Source organism: Stegostoma tigrinum, chromosome 22 (genome assembly GCF_030684315.1).
Source record: "Stegostoma tigrinum isolate sSteTig4 chromosome 22, sSteTig4.hap1, whole genome shotgun sequence".
Classification (NCBI taxonomy): domain Eukaryota; kingdom Metazoa; phylum Chordata; class Chondrichthyes; order Orectolobiformes; family Stegostomatidae; genus Stegostoma; species Stegostoma tigrinum.
In genome coordinates this window covers 33437611-33464135 of record NC_081375.1, presented here as the reverse complement: position 1 = coordinate 33464135, position 26525 = coordinate 33437611, and the positions used below count along the sequence as shown (strand labels likewise).

Here is a 26525-nt window from a genome sequence, read left to right as displayed (position 1 = left end):
TCTTACGGTGATTTGTCCTGTCTTTCCAGTTTCTCACAGGTGTTGACTCTAATCACAGCTCCGCACCAATTTGGCAAAATGCTATTCAGGATTCATCACAACAGTCTAGTTTCTTAATTTAATCGTGATATTCACAGTGGTCCTGTCCTTCATTCCCTGCTACATTACACTCCCATACAGAGGTTCACCACAAGGCTCTTGTTTCTCATACTGAGTTATAGTTTCGCTGAGATTTACCTCCCGGCTCTTGTTATTGCCAGGCTTGTCACGTTGCTCCTAGTCTCACTGAGAGATTCATTGCTCTGCTTTTGTTTTACACCACACGGATTCAAAGTAACCTGGTTTCGCAAATGACTGAGAATTATCCAGATGCCGTTGGTCTTTTTAGAATTTATACAATTCTGTAGGGCCATTTGCAAAGTATAAATGAAAGAGCAAACCATAGTATAAGTGACTCACATCATTAGCTATATTACATGACGTTTTCCTGGGAGTTTTGTGAGGGCCCTTGCCAAAACAACACACAGATCATTATCAGAGGTTTGCCCTGTTCAACTCCATGGAGATTGCAGGTTTTCTGAATTAGCCCTTTTCTTGATCACTCCTGCCACCTAAGCCCATTTCTGTTAAAATTGTCATTGAGTGTTGCCAAAATATCTTTTGCAAAAACTGAATGATATTTTTTTCTTTTTCTGGTTTAATAAAAATCTTTCCTCAAACTCATTTCAAATTAATCCTTGCTGTGAAAAGAAATAAAGATCCCCAGCACACGTTCCGCAGAATTACAAATAAAATATTGTCAGTTGGCATAAATATAAAATTATTTTTCACCATAACCTGAACAATTCAAATATGGTGAATCTCTTACATATACACGGTTTTCAAAATTTTATTTTACTAACAACATTGATCGGAAATACTTAGAACATAGAACAAAGAACAATACAGTGCAGAACTGGCCCTTCGGCCCGCAATGTTGCGCCGACCTGTGAACTAATCTCAGCCCCTCCCCCTACACTATCCCATCATTATCCATATGCTTATCCAAGGACCGTTTAAATGCCCCTAATGTGACTGAGTTAACTACATTGGCAGGCAGGGTGTTCCACGCCCTTACCACTCTGAGTAAAGAACCTGCCTCTGACATCTGCCTTAAATCTATCATCCCTCAATTTGTAGCTATGCCCCCCTGTACAAGCTGAAGTAATCATCCTCGGAAAAAGGACTCTCACTGTCCACCCTATCTAATCCTCTGATCATCTTGTATGTCTCTATTAAATCCCCTAATACAACAGCATATGGTTAACCTATATGTGTAAATTTGTGAATCCACAGGAGATTGAGTAACTTGGCTGGGGAGGAGGGAATAGGAATTGAGCAGGTTAGTAAGCAGGTTTGAATAAAGGTTCCGAGTGTCAAAGCTTTGTATCTGACGATTTTCCATTTATAAGAACGCAAGCCGTCTGCCACAGTTCTGATCTGATTTTTTACCTTGTTATCCCAAGGTTTATTTACCTACGTCTCTGAACATTCTGATCTAACAATATAATGATGTCAAAAAATAGAAAATTCCAGCTTAGCTGTAAACTAGCAGCAAAGCAATATTGCTTCACCATTCTACACTTGCTTGATGTAAAATTGTTTATTTATTTTGGCAACCAAGTATCAATTTATGAAAATGATGTAATTATCTTCCCTCTAAATAGGTGGAAAGTGGTAAAGTGTTGTTTCTGCTCAACACATGAAAATTGTTTCTGTGTTATTCCATGCAATTGTCCCAGCAAATCCAGGAAGATGCATTGCACTATTAAATAATTGACAGTTTGCAGCTTCTGTTTCTTCTCTGTAATAAACTAATCAAGTTAAATACATCTATTTTACAAACATGTTACTTCTGATAAGATACCTGTTATCTACATTGTAGTGACGAGACAACTGATGTTTATTTCATAAAAAACTCAATGTGCGATAAACTATTAAGTTGTTAATAATTAGCCACAATAATAAGAATTTTTCAGTTATCTGTGCAAGTATATTGGCAGCGTTAATGGAAGTTATGATTTCTATGACACACAATATTATCTTAATCTGATATAGTTAGTGCTGGCTACTGGAACAATAGCAATAGAAAATGATAACAATGAGTTATCCCCAGCCTTATATTTACAAGGGAAAACTTGCTTTTCGAAAGTACAGCCTACAACACAAAGTTATTAAAATCATATTCATTAATTGTTTGCCTCATAAGAATTAATTACATGGAAATGTGTAAGTGGAAAGAAATAACATTCAAAGGCTCTGCAAAATGCAGAAACTGAGACCCAATTGAAACTGACCAGCTATCAAAATGAGGACCTCCATTATTAACCATGATGATACCATCAGAGAAACCAAAAAAGGATCAGCAGGAAAGTTACTTTTTACCCTCTGTAGTTTGAACTCTGATCCTCAGACTTTGCTCCCATTCGCTATATTTTCCATCAATGATGTATGTTGTTTGCATTTGAATGGGGTTTAATTTTAATTTGCATATTAATAGCAAATAATCTGTTTTCACTGTACATTCGTGATATCTTTGTTATGAGACATAAGTTTTCATTTCTTGCTCATTGATGAGACCTCATGAGTTTTTTTTTTATCTATGATTCATCCTAAAGACTAAATTAATCATTTTTCACATTTGGAATGACTCATAGAATAGTGAGACTTGATTTCCAACTTACTTTCCCCATTGGGATTGTGACAAGTGTAAGATGAATGCAGGGAAATGTGAGGTGATATATTTTAGTGGGAAGAACATGAAGGTATATTATAAAGGATATGCAGGAACAGAGGGACCTGGGTATATCTGCATAAGCCTTTAAATCACTTACGGTGATAGGACAGGTAGAGTAATAAACTAATAAAACTTAACGTAGCCTTTAAGTGGTTTAAGTAAACTTTAAGTGGTTATGCTGAACATGTATAAGATATTAGTCAAATATTGGCTGGAAAGTTGTGTACAGTTCTAGATGCCACACTTTAGGAAGCATGTGAAGGCATTGGAGAGAATGAAGAAGAGGTTTATGAGAAGGGTTTCAGCCATGAGAAACTTCAGCTATGAAGTTAGATCAGAGATGCTGGGACTGTGTTACTTGGGGAGAAGAAAGCTAAGGTGAGATTTGATAGAATCCTATTAATAAATCATGAGGAGACTGTTTGAGACAATTGGGAGAAACTGTTCCCTCTTATAATGATCAAGAACCAGGAGGCATAAATATAAGTTAATTTGCAAAATGAGCAAATGTTAAATGAGAATAACTTTTTCACCTAGAAAGTGGTTAGGATCTGGAACACACAGCATGCAAGTGTAATGGAAATGAGTTCAATTAAACTCATTCAAGGCGGGTATTAGATTATTATTTAAACAGAGAAAATATTCAGAAATTTTGGGAAAATTCAGGAGACTGGCACCAAGTCAGAATGCTCAGTCAGAGAGTTGGTGATGACATGATGGGCTGAACAGCCTCGTTCTGTACCATGTTAATTTTGTGACCCAGACCAAGTCACACTATTCATTGCATACTTCACATTTTATCAATCATCAAAAATTGAACAATAACATTATTATACTCTAATTTTTAATGCTTAAGTGTCTAAGTGTTTTAATATTATTTAGAAAACACAAGCAATTCATAGGAAGACTTGAACAAATGTTATACTTCTAAATGTGACATAGTTTCAAAATTGTATAGCTTTTATTATAACTAATTAATGCCAGTGTAAACATTTGTAGTTATTATTTTACCTAAATTTTTATTGAGCACAATGACAATAAAATCTTATGTTTAAACCATTCCTTTAATGTAGTAAAATGTTGAAAAGAGCTTCACAGGAGCCTTATCAAAATAAAATTTGGTATAAAGGTCCATAAGTTAATGTTAGGACAGATGATGTCAATGAGGCAGTCTTTTAAAATAAAATTTTAAAGGAGGAATGAGACATGATGAGGCAGAAGTGTGGAAAAGGTAATTCCAGAGCTTCCAGCCTTGATGCTAAGTGTATAGTAACAGTGACAGTAATAGAGCAGCTAAATTTGAGGGTACTCAAATGTTTTGAATTAAAGCTGCAGAGTTATCTCGAAGGACGGAGGCGACAGAAAGGAGTGAGGCCAAGGATCGATTGCAAAACAGGAATCAGAATTCCAAAACTGAGGCACTGCTTAACCAGAAACCAATATAGATCAGAGAGGTCAGGGATATTGCTGGGCGCCACATGGTTATTCTTCTAAAAGGTAATGATTCCGAAAGGTTAAGGTTGAAGCCTGCATTTAGCTTCACCCAATCTGATATTGTAATACCAGCTGGGTAGGAATTAAGCAAACAGTCTTAATGCAGTCTTATATCCATAGGTGGTTTTATCTTTTTGGTAACTGTGTCTAACAAAATATTGTTACTTGTACTTAATTGACGCCATGCAATAAACTATATCTTGCTAAGACAAGACTCTTTTCTTGTTAACACTCAATATTGGTTTCTTTTCTACCGTTGTAAATTATATAGAGCCTTAGACACAATCAAGGAAGGAGGAATGGTGGCACAAATAGCACTGAAATAAATAACATAGTTCTGGATGACTTCAACTATACAGACAGTAGGATATTAGAGACCAGCCAGGAGTATAGTGAAGTAGTTAAACCTTCAGACAACATGGATGATGGTTTCAGCATCAGAGTGATAAGGTGACTGAGAATAAGAGATGCTATCAAATTGGAAATATGTAGATTTTGTCACAGCACAAATATAAGGTTGGAAGCTTATCTTGAGGTCAGATATGTCAACAATGTCAGGAATAGTCTGACTGAGCCTGAGACAGCAGCCAGTGAGAAGGGGGTGGCCAATGGTTAGGAAATGGTGTTTATGGTCTCTCTTTCCAATATTTAGATGGAGGAAATTTCTGCTTATTCAGGAATATATGGTAAACAAACAATTTGATAATTTACAGATGACAAAGGGGTTACAGGAGGTAGTAATGAAGTCAACATGAGTGTTGTCAGTATATGTGGAAAATGGGTCATATCACCAAGGAGCAGCCTCCAGATGAAAAATAGGGGGAGGGAGCAAAGATAGATCCTTAAGAGAACCCAAATGAAAATGAATGGGAGAGTCAAATAAAACCATTGGAAATGATCAATGGCTATGATTCAGCAGGTAAAAATGAAATCAATCAATCACAGTTTGATGCTGGAGGATATAAAATTGCTGTAGTCTCAGAGGTCTGCTGCCTTATCAGAGAGAAGTGACTGGTGGGAGTTGAATTTGTGGGTCCCAGGTAAGGGTAGAAATTGAGAAGGAGACCCCTTTGTGGTAACCTCAACCAGCACGGGAATAGAACCCATGTTTCTCTCTCTCTCTAAGGCACAGAACCCATGTTGTTAGTGTTACTCTGTATTGCAAATCAACCATCCAGACTACTGAGCTAACTAATTCACGATACATTGGAGGAGAATACAACATTCAACAATGTCAAAAGTTGTAGGTAGATCAAGAAGAATCAGGAGTAATAGTTTATCTTTTATATCTACAATAAATGGCTTTGATATATGCCGCTGTGGTATCTAGGTCAGTGCAGAAATCTGACTGGAGGAACTCAAACAAGTTCTACTAAAGATGACAATGGATTTGAGAGGTGACAAAAAGTTCGAGGACTTTTGGGGGGAAAGAGATTTTGTAGACTTGGCATTGGTTTGCAAATACAATTGGAATCTAGGATTTTTTTAAAAGGAGGGTGATGATGAAAATTTTGATAAATGGGTGCCCAGTGCCAAGGACAGAGAACTATTAACAATATCAGCAAATAGGTTGAGGGATTTGTTGAAATAGGATTGACCAAGCAGAAGATGAGTCTAATGGACTATTTTTTTCTTGAAGAGCAAAAGGCAGTAGATGGAATAGAATCTAAGCTTAGGTACAAGTCCAGGACTATAGAGGAAACTTTAGGATGAGATTTAGCCAGTAAGTTAGGGAAAGAGAAAGAAGTGGCAGATATAGATGAGCAGATGGCCTTGATTTTTGTGACTCAGAAGGCTACGAGCATCCTTCACTTGATGGAAGTCAGGTTAGACGACAAGAAATGGGAGTTTATAAAGTTAGCTTATTGTGAAAATAAGTCATGGCCTATGTGTATTCCTAGATAATCTTTGAATGGTGTGCATCTTCAGCGATGAACAGCAGAACTCAATGATGCTCTATGTGACAAAATCACATCTGGCTATAGATAAATACACCAGTTGACCACCAAAGACATGCAAATCTCTTTGCCTTGGACATAAGTGGAGTTTATTCTGAGGAAATGACAAGGATTAGAGGAAATAATGGAATAAGGGTGCCAGAGATGGTGGAATAGGAGTTATTTAGTAAATCAATAGCTGAAGAAGTATCATAGAGTTAAAGAGTCATACTGCATGAAAACAGATACTTTAGTCCAAACAGTCTGTGCTGAAAATAATCCCAACCTAAACTAGTCCCATCTGCCTGCTCCTGGCCCATGTCTCTCCAAACCTTTCCTATTCATGATGATCACTGGGCCAAGAAAGTTGACAGAGTGCAGATGTAAGTGACTTGAAGGAGAGTTTTTCTTTCCCACTGGGCAGATACAGAAAGAAAGTGGGTTTGAGAGAGGAAGGGGAATATTAGTGGAATGTGATGCAAGAAAAGAATCCAAGATTGCCTCACCAGTAACATTAATGGTAGGGGTATTGCAGCTGTATATCATGATCGAAGAGGTGGTCATTCATGTAGGTAAGAGAGTTCATATGAAAGGAGAGATTAAGGAAGGAAAAAATAACAGTAATATTAGGAAGGAGAGAACAAGTAGACTTGAGAAAGAGATTGGAGTCACCATAGATGTGAAGTCAATCAGAAGCTGAGAGAGGAAACAAAATGATGTTCAGTTGCCAAGGCACCTGGGGCTATAAATGGATAAAGTATTGATGCCTGCATCTCCAATAGCGTAAATATTTTGTGTACCCATTTGATGCAGCTTTTTGTGGGGCTTCTGTAGGGAAACGCACAGCAAAATAGTCACTGGTGTCTGTGCATGAATCTCTCACTGATCATTGCTCATAAATCCAGAAGCTGAAATAGTTATGTACCACTTCTTCAAACATAACCTGAAAACTAAGAATCATTTGAACAAGAAACATTGGTATTTCCTTTCATTTTAAGTTGATTTTAAAGGCCATTATGTTACACAAAGTAAATTAATTAATTCCAAATACCATTGATTCAATCCTCAATAAGATAAGACCCTTGGTGTGTTTCAACAGTGAGGCGGTTTGAATTGTGGGTTATATCCTCGAGAGTCAATCTCTTCTGCCTAACCTTGACCAGAAGAATTGTGACAGTTTATTGAAATAGACTGAAGCTGTAGGGTGGATGGATGACATTGCCAATGAAGGGGATATGATTGACTGATGATGATGTTTCATCCAAAGGATATCCCTGATGCAGGATAGTTCTCACCACTGAGCCAGTCCTCTTACTAGTGCTATGTGATCCCAGACCTCACCCCAAACTCATCTGTCTCACATATTACCAACAATCCTTCTATTCAGTTCTGCTAGACAGATCCACGATACTGTCTGTGTACAATGACGACTGAGGGACATCCTCACAAATCACTGCTGCCATGTTTATTAGATAACATCTATTAATGCCATCAATTAATTCAGTTTCCGTGCTTCCACTCCCCTCTGGGCATAGGAGTAACAAAGATGATGGGAGTGGAGTTTATTGAGTGTGTAGGCATTTTGGAGGTGAGATTTAAATATGCAATGTAAGTATACAAACTCATAGATCATACTAAACTCAAGGGAGCAGCTGAGGAACTATAGGAAAAAATGCAAATTGGCTGAAATATGGCAATGAATTTTAAATCCAATTTGTGTTAGATTTTAGATGTTGGAAGAAGAAATGGATGATGGATAAATGTTATTAAGCTGCGTACAAGAGAGACCTACATAGACTTTTCTGAGATGTACGGGTCACATGGTATACCCAATATGTGATTTTAAATGCATTTCAGTAATGAATTGTGATGTCAATGATATCATAAAATACATACATATAATTTAAATTACAGTCTAACCAGCTCCCTAGCACTTTACAGCAATCTCCTTTCCCCCTCAATGCTCCCAGTACTGGCTCTCTCGTGATACATAATGATTTCCAGCCTATTGTGACATTGAGCCATTCACATTGACCGAGACGTTGTTCAACCTAATGTTGCCTGACCACATTGGCAAATGGAGATTCCAGCTGGAATAGGAATGAGATCTTAATTGGCACCATTTCTACTAATAAATAACTTTATTGAGCTGACTGAATTTTGCCCACTGATTCAATCTATTGATATCCAGCTGCAAACTCCATATATCTTCACAACAAAGTTTCCTACCAATTTTTGTGCCATCATTTAATTCAGTTTCCGCGCTTCCACTCCCCTCTGGGCACAGAATATTGTCAACCTATCATTTCATCAGTTTGCTTAGTACCACCTACTGGGGATTGCAATTTCAGTAAGTTACCCAACCCTTTTACTTTCTGATTTATAACAATTCTGGAATATTTTTGTATCCCCTATAGTGAAGACAGAAGAAAGACATTGCTTTTGTGCTCCTAAGATGCTGCTTGGCCTGCTGTGTTCATCCAGCTCCACAATTTGTTATCTCAGATTCTCCAGCATCTGCTGTTCCCATTATCTCTGTTAATTTCAACCACCATTTTCTCATAATCTATGATCAACTCCCTACCTCACTCTCTATGGGACATGCACTTACCTTTTCCATTTAAAGTCGAAACTCTTGTTTCAGGTTTTTGCATTTGCAGCTATCTGCTGCTCATCCTGATAAACTATTTAGTCATTCTCTACCATCTCCACTCCCTCCCACACTCAATGATCCCTGCAGTTGCCACCCTCCCATTTCTTTGTTTCACAATAACCTGAGTGTAGTAGTTAATGGGTTGGAACTAGCCATCTCTCCTGAGCACTCTGGATACAATTGCTGTGTTTCTGGTTTTTATGTACTCGGTGGAAATTTTGTACTCATAAGAACCACAAACCTATCTACTGTGCATGAAATCCTTCCATTATTGTAGGAATGACTTTGTGAGGTTAGGAATCTGGACTCAAGTGGAAATGGAATGAGTGAATTGAAACCGGTGCGTGATACAGAAATTACAGACAATTTGAAGCTATGATGATGGTATTGAGAAGACATCAAACTGACTGTTCTTGCAATAGTTCATGAGGATATTAAAAATCCCCAAAACAAATGAACTGATCACCATTCCTATGTTAATCAAAAAACACATCAAGCAATCATTTGTCCCTGTAATGTTTAGGTAGACTCATATTCTGCACACTTGCTGTTGTGTTCATCTGCAATATTTAACCCCCAACTACAATCTTTAAAATATATTATCTGATCATTTATATTACTATTTATGGGAGCTTATTGAGTGTGAATTGTCTGCTGTGTTTCTTGCATTACAATTATTATAAATCAAAAAGAAACTTTGTTGGATGAAAGTCCATTTACGACTCTCTAAGGTTGTGAAGAACAGTACATAAATGCAATAATTGCTTTCGAAATGTTTAATCGTATATGGAAACATGTTGAGACTTTTTGAGAGGTATGATGCGGTCTGTACAAATGTAAATCAATCAGTCTGTGATTCACATTTTAATGTTCCTTCCATTAATTTTCTTAGTTTGAATTCATTTTTTATCGATTTCTCATTCACTTCTCTATATTTGTCCATAACCCATTTTCTGAAATTATACTTATGATTCTTATTTTATAAAACTGTTCTAAATTTGACAGATCATAATTGACTTCTCATTCAATGTCCACATTTCAAAAAATTACAGTGTGCTGATTAGAAATAAAAACTTTAAAAATTAATGCTCCCATACACTTAGGACTACTGGTGCACTTTTAGCCTTTCACTCTTGCTTCCACATATACTGTGTGAAGCTTTCACTGTGACAAATTCTCATCAGGGCAGAAAATAACTACAGGTTCAACTTTCTAGAAAGGAAAGGAAAAACCCATAAAAATGTCTCTTATGCATGTGGCAGAAATTGTGTTATGCTTCAGGGTATTCATCTATCATCACCTGGATTATTCACCTTGACAAGTCACATTTCAGGGGTTATATTTCTATCATCCCCACAGGATTAGTAGCAGGGCTATATGTGCTGATAGAACCTTCTTGTGTTTTCTTAACCAGCGAATGGAGAGTTGACTGAAGTACAAAGTGATAGCCAAGTGCTCCTGTCAGCTGGTAAACACTTAACTCAGAATGGAGTTTATTGAAGACTGACTGCAGCTATTATTAAATTGCTTCTAGTCCCACTTTCAAATTTAAATTCTGTTGTTAAAATGCAAGGCTTTATCACCTGCTGTCTATCCAGTCAAACTAAAGCAACTGGTATTCATTTTGATTTATAAAGCAAACAGTTTTTAATATATCACGTAATATCATCTCAGGTCTCACAGCAACAGAAATAATGGGTTTTCTATTCAGATTGAAGCCTGGTTTTCCATGTGCATGCATCCATTCCATGTTTGGTAATGTAATGTGTTCAATGATTGACAGTGGATATGTTGAGAGTTGGTGTGAGCTGGAAGCTTGTGTCTGTGGAAGATTGTGCTGTTTACTGTACAATGTCTTTAAGCTATTTAAGATGCATCCTTTATTCACCAGACTGTATGTGAGCCCAAAACCTGCTGTAGGAAAGTCATGTTCAAAAAATAATCTCATTATATTTAACAGCAGGTAGGCATTGTTAAATCCTCTGTAGCTTCTCTTGATTTGAATTTCATTGTAAAGGATGCAAGCTGGCTAGAACTGGTGTTGAAAATGTACACTAAATGACATTGGATGTGGTAACTAATTTGCGTTGGTGCCATTCATGAGTTACTGGCCTGTCTTTCTGAGTAGTGAGTCTTCCATACACCATTAGCTGCCCAATTTAATTTTTTCTGTGCAATATGTGAATTTAATATTTTAATTGTTTTCATTTTTTTTCCAAAGAATTGTAGCACACTGATGCCACCTAGAGGCTGATGCAAAAGAAATATTTTCACTGTCCCTGCTTAACCATATGATGTTTAATAGGAATGTATTGCTTGAAATGGCAGACCTTCTTATATTTGTAAATTTTACTGACCAACTGTAGGTAAAGTAAGGTTCTGATGGATTAAGATATATTTAGGCTTTAAACTGTTGCCAGAAATTGTCAGATGGCTTGGCAATATTTTTTCAGGGATGAAAAGAAATCTATCCAGAATTTAAACTGTTAACAGACTGGGTAGGTATTTCTAGGGTAAATTAAAGGTCATGGCAAATCTAATACTTATCATTTGAAACATCTGAACCACAATAAAGAATTTTGGTGCCTTGCAACCAGATGTTCTAATGATAATGTGAAAATTAAATACTTAATTTTAATTTCCCTGGGTATATCAAGCATGACAATGAATACAGTAATCCACCTATATAGTAGAATGGTTTCATCTGTTATGAGTTTTCCCTTTGTGCAGCAGTTCAAACATATGGGCCTGTACACGAGGGCAGGAACGGATGTGGAAAGCATGGAATTTCCTGACAGTGGCCAGTATTTTGGTTCCCAGCCAGCTCCCAACTCCAGGCCATTATCTGTGAGTGGTGGAAAGCTTGTTAACTTAATAAGCTGGCTAATAAATCCCCTTTACAGAGAACCCTCTGCGGTGTTAGTTGTATGGCAGACGCCTGGAAGCAGCCTCCCAGAGGCAGACCAGAGGACTAGATGCCAAGACAACATTAATGCTGACCAAAACCAAACCCTGCACTTCCACATGTGCAGCTGACATATGTACCTGGTCTTACAGCTGGGAGCATTCTGTTTTTTTTCAGTTCTGTAAGATTTTTGGGGAGCTTGACAGTACAAATGCAGAGAATTTGTTTCCCTTTGTGGGAAAATCTAGGACGAGACAGTATAACCTCAGAGGTTAAGGGGTTGCACTTTATAGGCAGAGATGAAGAGGAATTTCTACTCTGAGGATTGTGAATCTGTGGAGTTCTTTGCTACAGTGGACTGACAAGGTTGGGTCATTCATATATTCAAGACTGACAGCGACATTTTTACTTAGCAAGGGATATGGGGAAAAAGCAGGAGGGTGGAGTTGAAAGTTAACATTTCAACCATGACCTCATTGAATGGCAAATCAGGCTCCATGGGTTGAATGGCCTACTTTTGTTCCTGTCTCATGGTCTGACTGAGAAATGGTGGACCCCTAGTTTCTCACTTTTACCTAAAACTGCAGGCAACTGCTCCTTCAGTGCTAGAGAGCTTCTTATTGACTCTCCAGCTTCAACAGCTATCCACCTTCCTTAATTGGACAGCGAGTACATTATCTGGCCTTTTTTTTCCCTTTATTCATTCATGGATGTGGTCATCACTGGCCAGACAGCATTTATTGACCATCCCTAATTGCCCAGAGGGAAGTTAAAAGTTAATCACATTGCTGTGGATCTGGAGTCACATGTAGGCCAGATCAGGTAAGGATAGCAGTTTCCTTCCCTAAAGGACGTTAGTGAATTGGATGGGTTTTTTCTGGCAATTGGCAATGAATTCACAGTCATCATTAGATTCTTAATTCCAGATACTTATTGAATTCAAATTCCACCATCTGCATGATGTGATTCAAACCCCGAAAATTATCCGGGTCTCTGGATTAACAGTCCAGTGATAATACCACTAGGTCATTGCCTCCTCAGTACCGAAAGAAATCACTATCAGGTAACTATTCCTGACAGAGTGCAGTGTTAGGTCCCGCATTTGAACTCAAGGTGAGGGCTTTGGCCCCTAATCAAAAACTCTGTCCATGGACTGAACAGGACCTTAAGTGATATATAATTCTAAGGAAAGGTCACCAGACTTGAAACGTCGACTCTGACTTTTCTTTTAAATGCTACCAGGCCTGCTGAGCTTTACCAACAACTCTGCTTTGGTTCATGATTTACAGCATCTGCAGTTCTTTCAGTTTTTATGATGCATAATGCAACTATTGGAGAACTCGAGTAAACTTTCGGTCCCTAACACTGTTATGACATTCAGTTCCAGCATGAACTCTGTGCAAACTCAATCTTTTCTCCAAAGTTCTTTGTGCTCTTTGCCTACAACATTATGACAATGTTTCAAATCTGCAAATAACTGATAAATTATGTCAGATGACAACAGTCAATGCATTCCAAATTGATTGAGTTGTATTTAGTATTCCAAAGATGGTCTTGTATCATTTTAATGACAAAACATGCAAAAAGACAAACTAGTAACATATCTCCTATTAATGAACATTTTCGGTTAGATTATGTCTTATTATTTGGTGCAGGAGATGGAAGAAATTTCACACGATCAAAGAAAAAAGGCCAAAGAAGAGAAGGAATCTATTGAGAAGACAAAAGTGGTAAGAAAATATTTCTCCAACACTAAAGATTGAAATTGGTCTTGTAAATGTCTGCCAATGTTGCTATGCATTAGGATAATTACTAAGAAAATAATTATTCACGAAAGTTCATGGAGAAAATCTGTTGCTGGTCAGTTTGCACTCTCAAAAAATTTGCTTTCCTCACTTTAAATGTGGTTCTGAATCTGAAATGAATGTATTTCCAAGTATTTTTGTCATTGGACATTGACTTAGTTCATCTGTGAGTAAGCGACTTCTTCACTACCAGTTGTAACACTATATGCTTTTTGGGCCTGTACCTGGCATTTACTTCATTTATGACCATAGCGTGTCATTGTCTTGGAGATATTTTATTTTATGGCATTTTATTGACAGAGAGTAATATGCATGCCTATATGAAAATTAGGAGTAATGCGTATTAAATTGAGAAACTAGCAAAAATAGCTGTTTAAACAAGCTTGACAATTTAATGACCTTGAATGACATATTTATAATGAAAATACGGTGGGACATTGGCTTGAAATTTGAGCTATGAGTAAACCCAACTTTATTCACCTGTACTGGAAAAAATTAAAGAAGGTAACGCATGCTAAAGGCATAAAACATATTTTCCAGCACCCAGGAATTTTCCCTGGGAAATGTTGGTTTGTACATATTTTCATGTATTTTGCAGTCTGCAAAGATTGTATGATTATTTTATATGGTAAGGAAATTTAGTCAATTCTGTCATTACTTATGAAGGAATTATTTTCTTTATAATTTAAATCTCGTTCCTCTTAGAAACAGGTGATGGAATGTTAATGACAGTCGAAAGATTTCATTCTCTTGTAAGTTTCTCAATAACTGCCAATGTATTTACTATCTTACCAGCTTTTGAGTTCAATTTTGGATATCATAGCCAAGTTTAGAATTGTAACTAATTGCAAATATATTTCCCGGCAAACACTCAATTATGAACCCATGTTCCAGTACTACACGTTTAAGAGTGTTCACCAAAATGATTTATCCTAAAAACTTCATTTGTTTTACATTATGAATGATGCATTATTATTAATTTAGACTGATTATGAACACACCATACATAGCTCTCAAGTCTTGAAGTGGGACATGAAACCAAAGCTTCTTCCTACACCATGAGATCACACTCTTAATATCTATCTCGTCAATTCTTTTCATTAATTTAAGGAGAGTAGTCAGGTAACACTTCAATGTTCTCTTTTCTAGAGAACACAACCCCAGACAGATCCATTTTTTCATTTCATTATAAGCTACCAGATTCTGTATTAGTCTAGTAACCTTATTTTGCACTACCTTCATTGCCTACAGTAGTGGTCTGAAAAAGTTGTTATAGTATAGGAATTTTGCTTTTCAATACTGTCCCTCGAGAATTGAATGTCAGTGCAATGTTTGGTTCATGCAGTCACAGAGGTCTATAGTATGGAAAAAGGCCCTTTAGCCCATCAAGTCTGTGGCAGTCCACAAATAAAGCACCTAACTATTCTGAGATAGTAGGAACTGCCAATGCTGGAGAATCTGAGGTAACAAGGTGTAGAGTTCAAAAAACACAGCAGGCCTAGCAGCATCAAAGGAGCAGGAAAGCTGGTGTTTTGGGTCTGGACCCTTCTTCAGACCTATTTTCTGTCACTTGGCCCATAGCCCATACAGGAAGTGAGTTCCAGAACCCCACTGCCCTCTAGGTGAAAATGTTTTTCCTCATATCTCCTATACACTTTGTGCCCCGTACCTTAAATCTATGAACCCATTCATTGATCGCTCCGACTTCCTATCTAAGCTGTCTAAACCCTTCATAATTAAATGCCATGTTCCCTCTCCTCTGCTCCAAAGAAAACAACCCCAACCTATCCAAAAATAGTAGGAACTGCTGATGCTGGAGAAACTGATGTAACAAGGTGTAGAGCTGGATGAACACAGCAGGCCAAGCAGCATCAGAGGAACAGGAAAGTTGGCATTTCGGGTCTAGACCCTTCTTGTCCAGACCCGAGAAGTCAGCTTTCCTGCTCCTCTGATGCTGCTTGGCCTGCTGTGTTCATCCAGCTCTACAACTTGTGATCCCAATCTATCCAATCTTTCTTCATAACAAAAACAGCCCAAGCGGCATCATGTGGAGCTGGATGAACACAGCAGGCCAAGCAGAATCTCAAAAGCACAAAAGCTGACGTTTCGGGCCTAGACCCTTCATCAGAGAGGGCGATGGGGAGAGGGTTCTGGGATAAATAGGGAGAGAGGGGGAGGCGGACCGAAGTTGGAGAGAAAAGAAGATAGGTAGAGAGGAGAGTATAGGTGAGGAGGTAGGGAGGGGATAGGTCAGTCCAAGGAAGACAGATAGATCAAGGAGGCGGGATGAGGTGGTAGGTAGGAAATGGAGGTGCGGCTTGGGGTGGGAGGAAGGGGTGGGTGAGAGGAAGAACAGGTTAGGGAAGCGGAGACAGGCTGGGCTGGTATTGTGATGCAGTAGGAAGAGGGGACAAACTGGGCTGGTTTTGGGATGCAGTGGGGGCAGGGGAAGAACTGGGCTGGTTTTGGGATGCGGTGGGGGAAGGGGAGATTTTTAAGCTGGTGAAGTCCCCATTGATACCATTGGGCTGCAGGGTTCCCAAGCGGAATATGAGTTGCTGTTCTTGCAACCTTCGGGTGGCATCATTGTGGCACTGCAGGAGGCCCATGATGGACACGTCGTCTGAGGAATGGGAGGGGGAGTTAAAATGGTTCGCGACTGAGAGGTGCAGTTGTTTGTTGCGAACCGAGTGGAGGTGTTCTGCAAAGCGGTCCCAAGCCTCTGCTTGGTTTCCCCAATGTAGAGGCAGCCACACCGGGTGCAATGGATACAATATACCACTTTGGCAGATGTGCAGGTGAACATCTGCTTGACATGGAAGGTCATCTTGGGGCTTGGGGTGGGGGTGAGTGAGGAGGTGTGGGGGCAAGTGTAGCACTTTGGGAAGGTGCCAGGTGTGGTGGAGTTGGAGGGAAGTGTGGAGCGGACAAGGGAGTCGCTGAGACAGTGGTTCCTCCGGAAGGCAGACAAGGGTGGGATAGAAAAATAGCTTCGGTGGTGGGGTCAGATTGTAGATGGCGGAAGTGTCGGAGGATGATGCGTTGTATCCGGAGGTTGGTGGGGTGGTATGTGAGGACGAAGGGGATCCTCTGGGGACGGTTGTGGCGGGGGCGGGGTGTGAGGGATGTGTTGTGGGAGATGCGGTCAATGGCGTTCTCGACCAGTGCGGGGGGAAAGTTGCGGTCCTTGAAGAACGTGGACATCTGGGATGTGCGGGAATGGAGTGCCTCAACCTGGGAGCAGATGCGGTGGAGGCAGAGGAATTAGGAATAGGGGATGGAATTTTTGCAGGAGGGTGGGTGGGAGGAGGTGTATTCTAGGTAGCTGAGGGAGTCAGTGGGCTTGAAATGGACATCAGTTACAAGCTGGTTACCTGAGATGGAGACTGAGAGGTCCAGGAAGGTGAGGGATGTGTTGGAGATGGCCCAGGTGAGCTTGAGGTTGGGGTGCAAGGTGTTAGTGAAGTGGATGAACTGTTTGAGCTCCTCTGGGGAGCAAGAGGCGGCGCCGATACATTCATCAATGTAACGGAGGAAGAGGTGGGGTTTGGAGCCTGTGTAGGTGCAGAAGAGGGACTGTTCCACGTAACCTACAAAGAGGCAGGCATAGCTTGGGCCCATGCGGGTACCCATGGCCACCCACGTTGTCTGTAGGAAGTGGGAGGAATCGAAAGAGAAGTTGTTGAGGGTGAGGACGAGTTCGGCTAGGCGGATGAGGGTGTCGGTGGAGGGGGATTGGTCGGACCTGCGGGACAGGAAGAAGTGGAGGGCCTTGAGGCCATCTGCATGAGGAATACAGCTGTATAGGGACTGGGTGACCATGGTGAAAATTAGGTGTTGGGGGCCAGGGAATTGGAAGTCCTGGAGGAGGTGGAGGGTGTAGACGTTGTCACGGACGTAGGTCGGGAGTTCCTGGGCCAAAGGGGAGAAAATGGAGTCCAGAGAGGTGGAGATGAATTCGGTGGGGCAGGAACAGGCTGAGACAATGGGTCGACAGGGCAGTCAAGTTTGTGAATTTTTGCAAAGAGATAGAAACAGGTCGTGTGGGGTTGGGGAACAATGAGGTTGGAGGCTGTGGGTGGGAGGTCCCCTGAGGTGATGAGGTCCTGGAGATGATGGGCCTCCTACCCTCCCTTGACCTCTTCATCTCCAACTGCCGTCGAGACATCAACCGCCTCAACCTCTCCACCCCTCTCACCCACTCTAACCTCTCCCCCACAGAACAGGCAGCCCTCTGCTCACTCTGCTCCAACCCAACCTCACCATCAAACCTGCAGGCAACGGAGGCGCAGTGGTAGTATGGCGCACTGACCTCGCCGAGGCCAAACACCAACTCTCCGACACCTCCTTCTACCGCCCCCTTGATCATGACCCCACCCCCGAGCACCAAACCCCCACTGCATCCCAAAACCAGCTCAGCCTGTCTCTGCTTCCCGAACCTGTTCTTCCTCTCACCCATCCCTTCCTCCCACCTCAAGCCGCACCTCCATTTCCTACATACCACCTCATCCCGCCTCCTTGACCTGTCCGTCTTCCCTGGACTGACCTATCCCCTCCCTACCTCCTCACCTATATTCTCCTCTCTACCTATCTTCTTTTCTCTCCATCTTTGGTCCGCCTCCCCCTCTCTCCCTATTTATTCCAGTTCCCTCTCCCCATCCCCCTCTCTGATGAAGGGTCTATGCCCGAAACGTCAGCTTTTGTGCTCCTAAGATGCTGCTTGGCCTGCTGTGTTCATCCAGCTCCACACTTTGTTACCTTGAATTCTCCAGCATCTGCAGTTCCCATTATCACTCACACAAGCAGCATCTTGGTAAATCTCCTCTCCAGTGCAATTACTTTGCTCCTATAATGTGGATTTCAGAACCACCCAGAGTACTCTGGCTGTGGCCTGACCTACTTCTTATACCGCTCCAGCATTACTCCCCTGCTCTTAAATTCTGCAACTTCAGCAATACAGACGAGAATCTCATATGCCTTCTTAATCACTTAATCGATCACTCCCAAAACCTTCAGGGACTAGGGGACATTCTTACCAAAGTCTTCCTAATCCTTGATGCTTCCCAGGATCCCACCATTCATCATGTATTCCCTTGCCTTGTTTGTCCTGTCCAAGTGCATCACTTCACACTTATCCAGACTGAATTCCATCTGCCACTGATCAGCCCATTTGACCAACTCATCTAAGTCCTCTTGTAATTTAAGACTGTCTACCAACCCACCAATTTTCATAATAACTACACACTTACTAATCAGCCCTTCTATATTCAATATATTTATGTATACCAGATTCCAGGGAAGACTGACCTATCCCCTCCCTACCTCCCCACCTATACCCTCTCCACCTATCTTCTTTACTCTCCATCTTCGGTCCGCCTCCCCCTCTCTCCCTATTTATTCCAGTTCCCTCTCCCCATCCCCCTCTCTGATGAAGGGTCTAGGCCCGAAACGTCAGCTTTTGTGCTCCTGAGATGCTGCTTGGCCTGCTGTGTTCATCCAGCCTCACATTTTATTATATAAGGTATGCATAATACAGGGTAAGAGCAGGCCGCGAAAAGTCATGGAACTCAGAAGAACTGGAGGACTGGAATGTATTTACTTCAATGCAAAAAGTGTAAAAGGTAAGACATATGAACTACAAGCATGGAATTAGGATGTTATTGCCATTACAGAGACATGGTTAAATGATGGACAGGACTGGCAGCTTAACATTCCAGAATATTGCTGTTTTAGATGAGACGGAAAAGAAGACAAAAGGGGTGGGTTTGTTGCATTCCTGTTTAGGGATCACATCACAGCTGTGTTGAGAGAGGACACTTTGGAGGGATCTTGCCACAAGGCATTAAGATGGAGCTCATGAACAGGAAGGGTGCAGTCATAATGTTGTTAGTTTTCTATAGACCTCGCAACAACCACAGGAGACAAAAGAGCAGATATGTAGTCAGATACTGGAAAAGTGTGAATAAAACAGGGTGGTTGTGGTGGGTGACTTTAACTTGCCTTGGACTGCCTTAGAAGCGAGGGCTCGGATTGAGAGGAATTTGTTAGATATTCCCAAGAGGGCATATTAAGGCAGTCTGTTGACAATTCAACCAGAGAGGAGGTCATATTAGAGTTGGTTCTAGGGAATAAGCCAGGGCGGGTGATTGATGTTTCATAAGGAGAGCATTTTGGGTTTAGTAACCAGATCTCCATAAGATTTTGACTAGACATGGACAAGGACAAGAGTGGCCCTTGGGTGAGGGTACTTAATTGGGCAAGGGCAAATTACATCGAAATTAGACAGGAACCAGGGAATGTGGATTAGGAGCATGGATTTGAGTGAAAATCTATGTCTGGCAAGTGGAAGGTATTTAAAGACCAGTTGATTAAAGTACAGGACATACATGTCCCTGCAAAACTGATTGATAGGAATGGCAGGATTCAAGAACCATGGATGATGAGGAAAATTGTAAGCTTAGTCAAAAGGAAAAAGGAAATATATGATAGGTCTAGGCAGCTACAAACTAATGAAATCCTTCAGGATTATAGAGAAATTAGGAAGGCACTTAAACATGGAATTATGAAGGCTAAAAGGGGCCATGAGATATCTTCAGCAAACAGGGTCAAAGAGAATCCCAAGGCTTTTTGTGCATATATTAGAAGAAAGAGGGTAGCAAGGGAAAGAGTAGGCCCACTGAAGGACAAAGGAGGAAAGTTATGTATGGAGCCACAGGAAGTGGGAGAGATCCTTAATGAGTACTTTGTATAAGTATTCACCAAGGAAAAGGACATGATTGATGTTGAGATCAGGGATGAGTGTGTGAATGCTTTAGAGAATGTCAATATATTGAAGGATGAGGTTTTGGGTATCCTAAATTGCATTAAGGTAGACAAGACCCCAGGGCCAGATCTATCTCATATCAGTGCAAGAGGCAAGGGAAGAAATAGCAGGGCATTAGCAGATACCTTTCTAAACAGGTGAACTGCCATAGGACTGGAGATTAGCCAATGTTGTTCACTTCTTTAAGAGAGGAAGCAGGAACAATCCAGAGAATTAAAAACCAGTGAGCCTGACACCTGTGGTGGGGAAGCTCTTGGAGAAGTTATGCAAATTTGGAAGAAAATTGATTAGCATGGATACAAAACTGGCTTAGTCACAGAAGACTATATAGGTGGCAGTGGAAGAGTGTTTTTCAGAATAGAGACTGGTAACTAGTAGGCGTTTCACAGGGATCAGTCTTAGGTCCCGCGTTGTTTGTAGTATATATAAATGATCTTTTGGAAAATGTTGATGGTCTGATCAGTAAGATTGCAGATTACATAAAGGTTGGTGGAGTTGCTGAAAGTGCTGAGGATTGTGAAAGGATGCAATAGGGTATAGATAGATTGGTAACTTGGGCACAGAAATGGCAGATGGAGTTTAATCCAGACAAATGTGAGGTGATGCATTTTGGAGGATCAAATTTAGGTGTGAATTATATATGTAAATGGAAGAATACTTAGGAACATTAACATACAGATGGATCTGGGCGTGCAGGTCCACAGTTCCCTAAAAGTAGCAACACAGGTGCCCAAAGTGATTTAGAAGGCATGTGGCGGGGGCACAGGATACAAGAGTTGCCAAACCATGTTGCAGCTAGATAAAACCCTTGTTAGGCCGCATTTGGAGTATTGTGTGCTCTTTTGATTACCACACCACCAGAAGGATGTGGAAGATTTAGAGAGAGTGCAGAGAAGGTTCACCGGGATGTTGCCTGGTATCGAGGACATTGGCTACGAGGAAAGGTTAAAAAAGAACTGGGACTGTTTTCACTGGAAAGGCAGTGGCAGGGTAAAAACCTGATAGAGGTCTACAAAACTATGAAAGGCATAGATAGGGCGGATAGTCAGAGGTTTTTTTTCCCAGGGTTGAAGTTTCAATTACAAGAGAACACAGGCTCAAGATAAGAGAGGGAAGGTTTAAGGGAGATGTGTGAGGAAAGAGTTACATGCAGAGAGTGGTGGGAGCCTGGAATGCACTGGTGGAAGGAGGCACATTGATGACATTTAAAGGGCCTCTTGATGGTTACATGGATAGGGAGGGAATAGTGGGAAATGGACCAAACGAGGCAGAAGGTTTGTTTTTTAGTTTAGTTAGGCCATCACGAAGGGCTCCTGCAGAGATATCGTCGAGCTGAGGTGACTGACCTCCAATAACAATTACCATCTACCTGAGTGTCAGGAATGGCTCCAACCAGAAGAGAGTTTGCCTTCTGATACCCACTGATTTCAGTTTTACCAGGGCTCCTTGATGCCACATTCAGTCAAATGCAGCCTTGGCATCAAAACCTGTCACTCATCTCACCCCTGGAATTCAGCTGTTTTGCCCATGTTTGAACCAAAGCTATAATGAAGTCAGGAGCTGAGTAACCCTGGCTGAACCCAAATTGGGTGTCACTGAGCAGGTTATAGCTGAGCAGATGCTGCTTGACAGTGCTGTTGATGACACATTCCATCACTTTACTGATGAACAAGAGTCGACTGATGAAGAGGTAATTGGCCAAGTTGAATGTTTCCTGGATTTTGTGTACAGGATATACCTGGGCAATTTTCTACAGTGTTAGGTAAATGCCCATCTTATAATTGTACTGGAAGACTTTGGCAAGTAGAGTGGCACATTCTGGAACACAAGTCTTCAGTACTATTGCCGGAATGTTTTCAGGGCCCATAGCCTTTGCAGCATCCAGTGCCTCCAACTATTTCTTGATATCACGTGAAGTGAATTAAATTGTCTGAAGACTAGTATTTTTGCCAGTATGAGTACCTTGAGTTCCCACTCCCTGCTTTCCATTTTGTAACCAACTTGTAATTCATTCATTAGAAAGGTATTTGTCCCTCACTTAGTGGGATCAGATCGAGAAAAAAAATCCCGGTAAAATTTCTTTAGCATTTGTAAGTCCAGTTTCAATTTACTTTTAATAAGCTGCTCATTATGTTATTCTTTCTCTAATGCTTTTAACATCTCATTGCAGCAATGTTCAAATCAACCTGCTCATACATGTTGTTGGAAATCTCTGATGCAAGTGCAACTTGAACCCAGGGCTCCTAGTTCAGAATTAGGGACACTACCACTGCATCACAAGAGCACCTTAAACTTCCTGCCCTATTCAACAACAACTCTAATCCCTTTAATACTATTGTAGCCTTATAACAACCTACATGTTAAAACCTTTCCCCCCACGGTGATCGAGAACGCCCTTGACCGCGTCCCCCGCATTTCCCGCGACACATCCCTCACACCCCGCCCCCGCCACAACCGCCCAAAGAGGATCCCCCTCGTTCTCACACACCACCCTACCAACCTCCGGATACAACGCATTATCCTCCGCCATTTACAATCCGACCCCACCACCCAAGACATTTTTCCATCCCCTCCCCTGTCTGCTTTCCGGAGAGACCACTCTCTCCGTGACTCCCTTGTTCGCTCCACACTGCCCTCCAACCCCACCACACCCGGCACCTTCCCCTGCAACCGCAGGAAATGCTATACTTGTCCCCACACCTCCTCCCTCACCCCCATCCCAGGCCCCAAGATGACATTCCACATTAAGCAGAGGTTCACCTGCACATCTGCCAATGTGGTATACTGCATCCACTGTACCCCTCTACATTGGGGAAACCAAGCGGAGGCTTGGGGACCGCTTTGCAGAACACCTCCGCTCAGTTCGCAACAAACAACTGCATGTCCCAGTCGCAAACCATTTCCACTCCCCCTCCCATTCTCTTGATGACATGTCCATCATGGGCCTCCTGCACTGCCACAATGATGCCACCCGAAGGTCGCAGGAACAGCAACTCATATTCCGCCTGGGAACCCTGCAGCCATGTGGTATCAATGTGGACTTCACCAGTTTCAAAATCTCCCCTTCCCCTACTGCATCCCTAAACCAGCCCAGTTCATCCCCTCCCCCCACTGCACCACACAACCAGCCCAGCTCTTCCCCCACACCCACTGCATCCCAAAGCCAGTCCAACCTGTCTCTGCCTCCCTAACCGGTTCTTCCTCTCACCCATCCCTTCCTCCCACCCCAAGCCGCACCCCCAGCTACCTACTAACCTCATCCCACCTCCTTGACCTGTCCGTCTTCCCTGGACTGACCTATCCCCTCCCTACCTCCCCACCTACACTCTCTCCACCTATCTTCTTTACTCTCCATCTTCGGTCCGCCTCCCCCTCTCTCCCTATTTATTCCAGTTCCCTCCCCCCATCCCCCTCTCTGATGAAGGGTCTAGGCCCGAAACGTCAGCTTTTGTGCTCCTGAGATGCTGCTTGGCCTGCTGTGTTCATCCAGCCTCACATTTTATTATGTTAAAACCTGCAAATTACTTTTGGTTTCATTTTTTTCTTTGTATCAACAGTTTCCTTTGCAGTGATGTTTCTTACAGATCAAGCCATTATCTTTCATTTCCTTGCATGACCATGATTTTTAACATCTAACATTTAATTCTCATAGTCTTTTAACACTGATTGCATTAAAGAACTGATTTTACAGCCTTCACAAGAAGACTTGCCTACCAGTACCACATGACAGGACTTACTGTATTATCTCCACAGTTTTCCATCAGCTAAAGTGGATGGAAAGCCATGTGAAGCAAATTCTCAGGATGTATTCCTTATGCGAAAGGTCTCCTAGAAGAACACAATTTCAACAAAACACTATTGTAAAGTGGATCAAGTAAATGATGTTGATATGTGTCTCAGGCCTGTGTTATAAATCAAGTTATTGTATTTCATTCAGAAATCTCTGTTCATTTAAAGTAAATAAATTTTTATAATCCAGACTTTTCATAAGAAAATGGGTATGTGGTTTTGATAACTTTCTCCCTAATTCCCAGACTACTCCAAAGTGTGTTATTTTCATTCTACAATTTTTGCATTTCATATCCATAAATACAGATCAAACCAAAAACTATGCATTTTCATACCATAACTCATTTTAACAGTTTTGTTTTTGCTCCTTTCGTGGCCAAGTGATCTTATTTAATCAAGAAATCAGCCATAAGAATCAGAAATTCCAGTTCCCACATCTGACTCATGCTGCATGAACTGATTTCATCTCAAGCTGTATAACTGTAATTGGTGTTGGGTGAGGAAACTTACATTCCCACCTCTTGATTACCATTCAATAACCCTTGCTAAAATTACATATGTGCTACATGGTGAGGTCAGGAAAGGCTGGGCTTTTGAGATTCCTTGATCCAGCAGCATGCCTGGTTTTGCTATTGAAGCTCCTACATGGTCCATAATGACTGAGTACTGGAACACAATCCAGGCTCATAGACTTGTGGCCAATGAGGACCTAACATAATCAAGGGAAGAGAGAGAATTGGTGAGAGAGGTAATATTTTAGAAGGGTAAGCTTTATTTGTTTTTGTTTATATAATTGAGACAATGATTTTAAGACTCCTAACAAGCTTCCAGGTAAAGTGAATATTAGTGATATGTCATAATGGAACTGTCAACATGACATGCACTCAATTTGCATGCACTAAACACCTATGATAAGTACAAATGATGCTCATCATATGATATGGTTAACTGTAAGCCAATGTAATTATTTTATTAAATGAAATACATGTATTTCTCTCTATTAATATACAGCTGAAAGAAATTTCCTTCTACTGTCAATGTGTTCGAGTGCATAGCATTAAACGTTACTAGCAGGAGATTACCAATTCTAAATTCAATTAAAGTAGCACCTCCTGTGATTTCTTGCTCATTTTGAATCTTCTTTGTAAATGATTTTTCTCATCAAAAATCAGAACAAACCCACATTAGTAATTTAGATTAATTATTATGACTTAATATGTCCCAGTGGAACCTTTTGAATGAATTCATTATAAACATCAACAAAATAGTGCTAGTTTTCCCCTGTTGGCATTATGACAACATTAAAACTGCAGTAACTCATATTTGAAAAGTTAATTCCAAGAAGATGCCGATATAAAACAATTAATTAAATGGTGAAATAAATTACACATGTTAAAACAGATGGTTTTGAATGAGGCAGCTGTGAGCTGTGAATATAACAAGGGATAAAACAGGGAAAAGTGGTGATTAGATAAAGCGTAATGAAGATCTACATAATTTCATTGAGAAAACTTCAGCATACAAATGCAAGAGAATGTCCGTTAAGCCAAAAGATTAATTTTGTTTTCGTACCAGTATGTACAAAGCAATCAGTTGTATAGATGTATCTTTTATTTAAACCACAATCATTGTTCGCTTTACCAAGCTACAGAATATATTATCATGGGTATCTTTCATTTTAAGCATACATTTGATATTTGTTGTGTTATATTTCTTAAATTTTGCTGTTTTCATTGACATCATCTCCTATTACTCATCCACACTGATAGTGGGTTGTCTAAGTTTAACCATTTATATTGCCTTGAAAAGAGGAAGAAGCTACAGGGTGTGGGGGAAGGGAAGATACGGATAACACCTTTGACATTTGGAATCACAGAAGTGAAAAAGTGGGGAAATTTTTTATGAAATGCTGAATAGGTTCAGTGCGACGCCATTATATTAAAGATGCAAGATCGATTAAAATTATATTTTGTGCAATATTAGTGGTATTGAACCCACAGTAAACAATGTCACTGCTAAAGAAGATTAAACTTCCGCTCTTTGAATTCTTTCCTTAGAATTTTCACCTTGGCTTAACATCTGTCAGTTAAAAAGGTCTGCAAACATCTTAGGCAGTGATGTCAATTCGTAACTCTGAACATATATAGGTGAAATAAACAAGTTCAGGAATAAAATAGCTGTCAAAAACATCAAAGCATAATGTCAAAACATTTAAATGAGTACACCCTTGACATTTAAGTCGTTATTAAGTGACACGTAAAACACTTTTAAATTTGGTTGCTGTTTATATTGACTCAATTTGACATTTTTCCCCTGAATTACTGAAGAAATGAGCACAAATTC

The 26525-nt window shown here is 40.6% G+C and overlaps 1 protein-coding gene across 1 annotated transcript in view; it reads left to right on the top strand.

The window, feature by feature from the left end:
* tnrc6c1 (trinucleotide repeat containing adaptor 6C1) overlaps positions 1 to 26525 on the top strand; it is a 637257-nt gene that overhangs the window by 126397 nt on the left and 484335 nt on the right. The window contains exon 4 of the mRNA XM_059653753.1: positions 13421 to 13495. Within this exon, the coding sequence (XP_059509736.1) occupies positions 13424 to 13495 (72 nt within the window). The 5' untranslated portion in view covers positions 13421 to 13423. The remainder of the gene's footprint in view (positions 1 to 13420; positions 13496 to 26525) is intronic.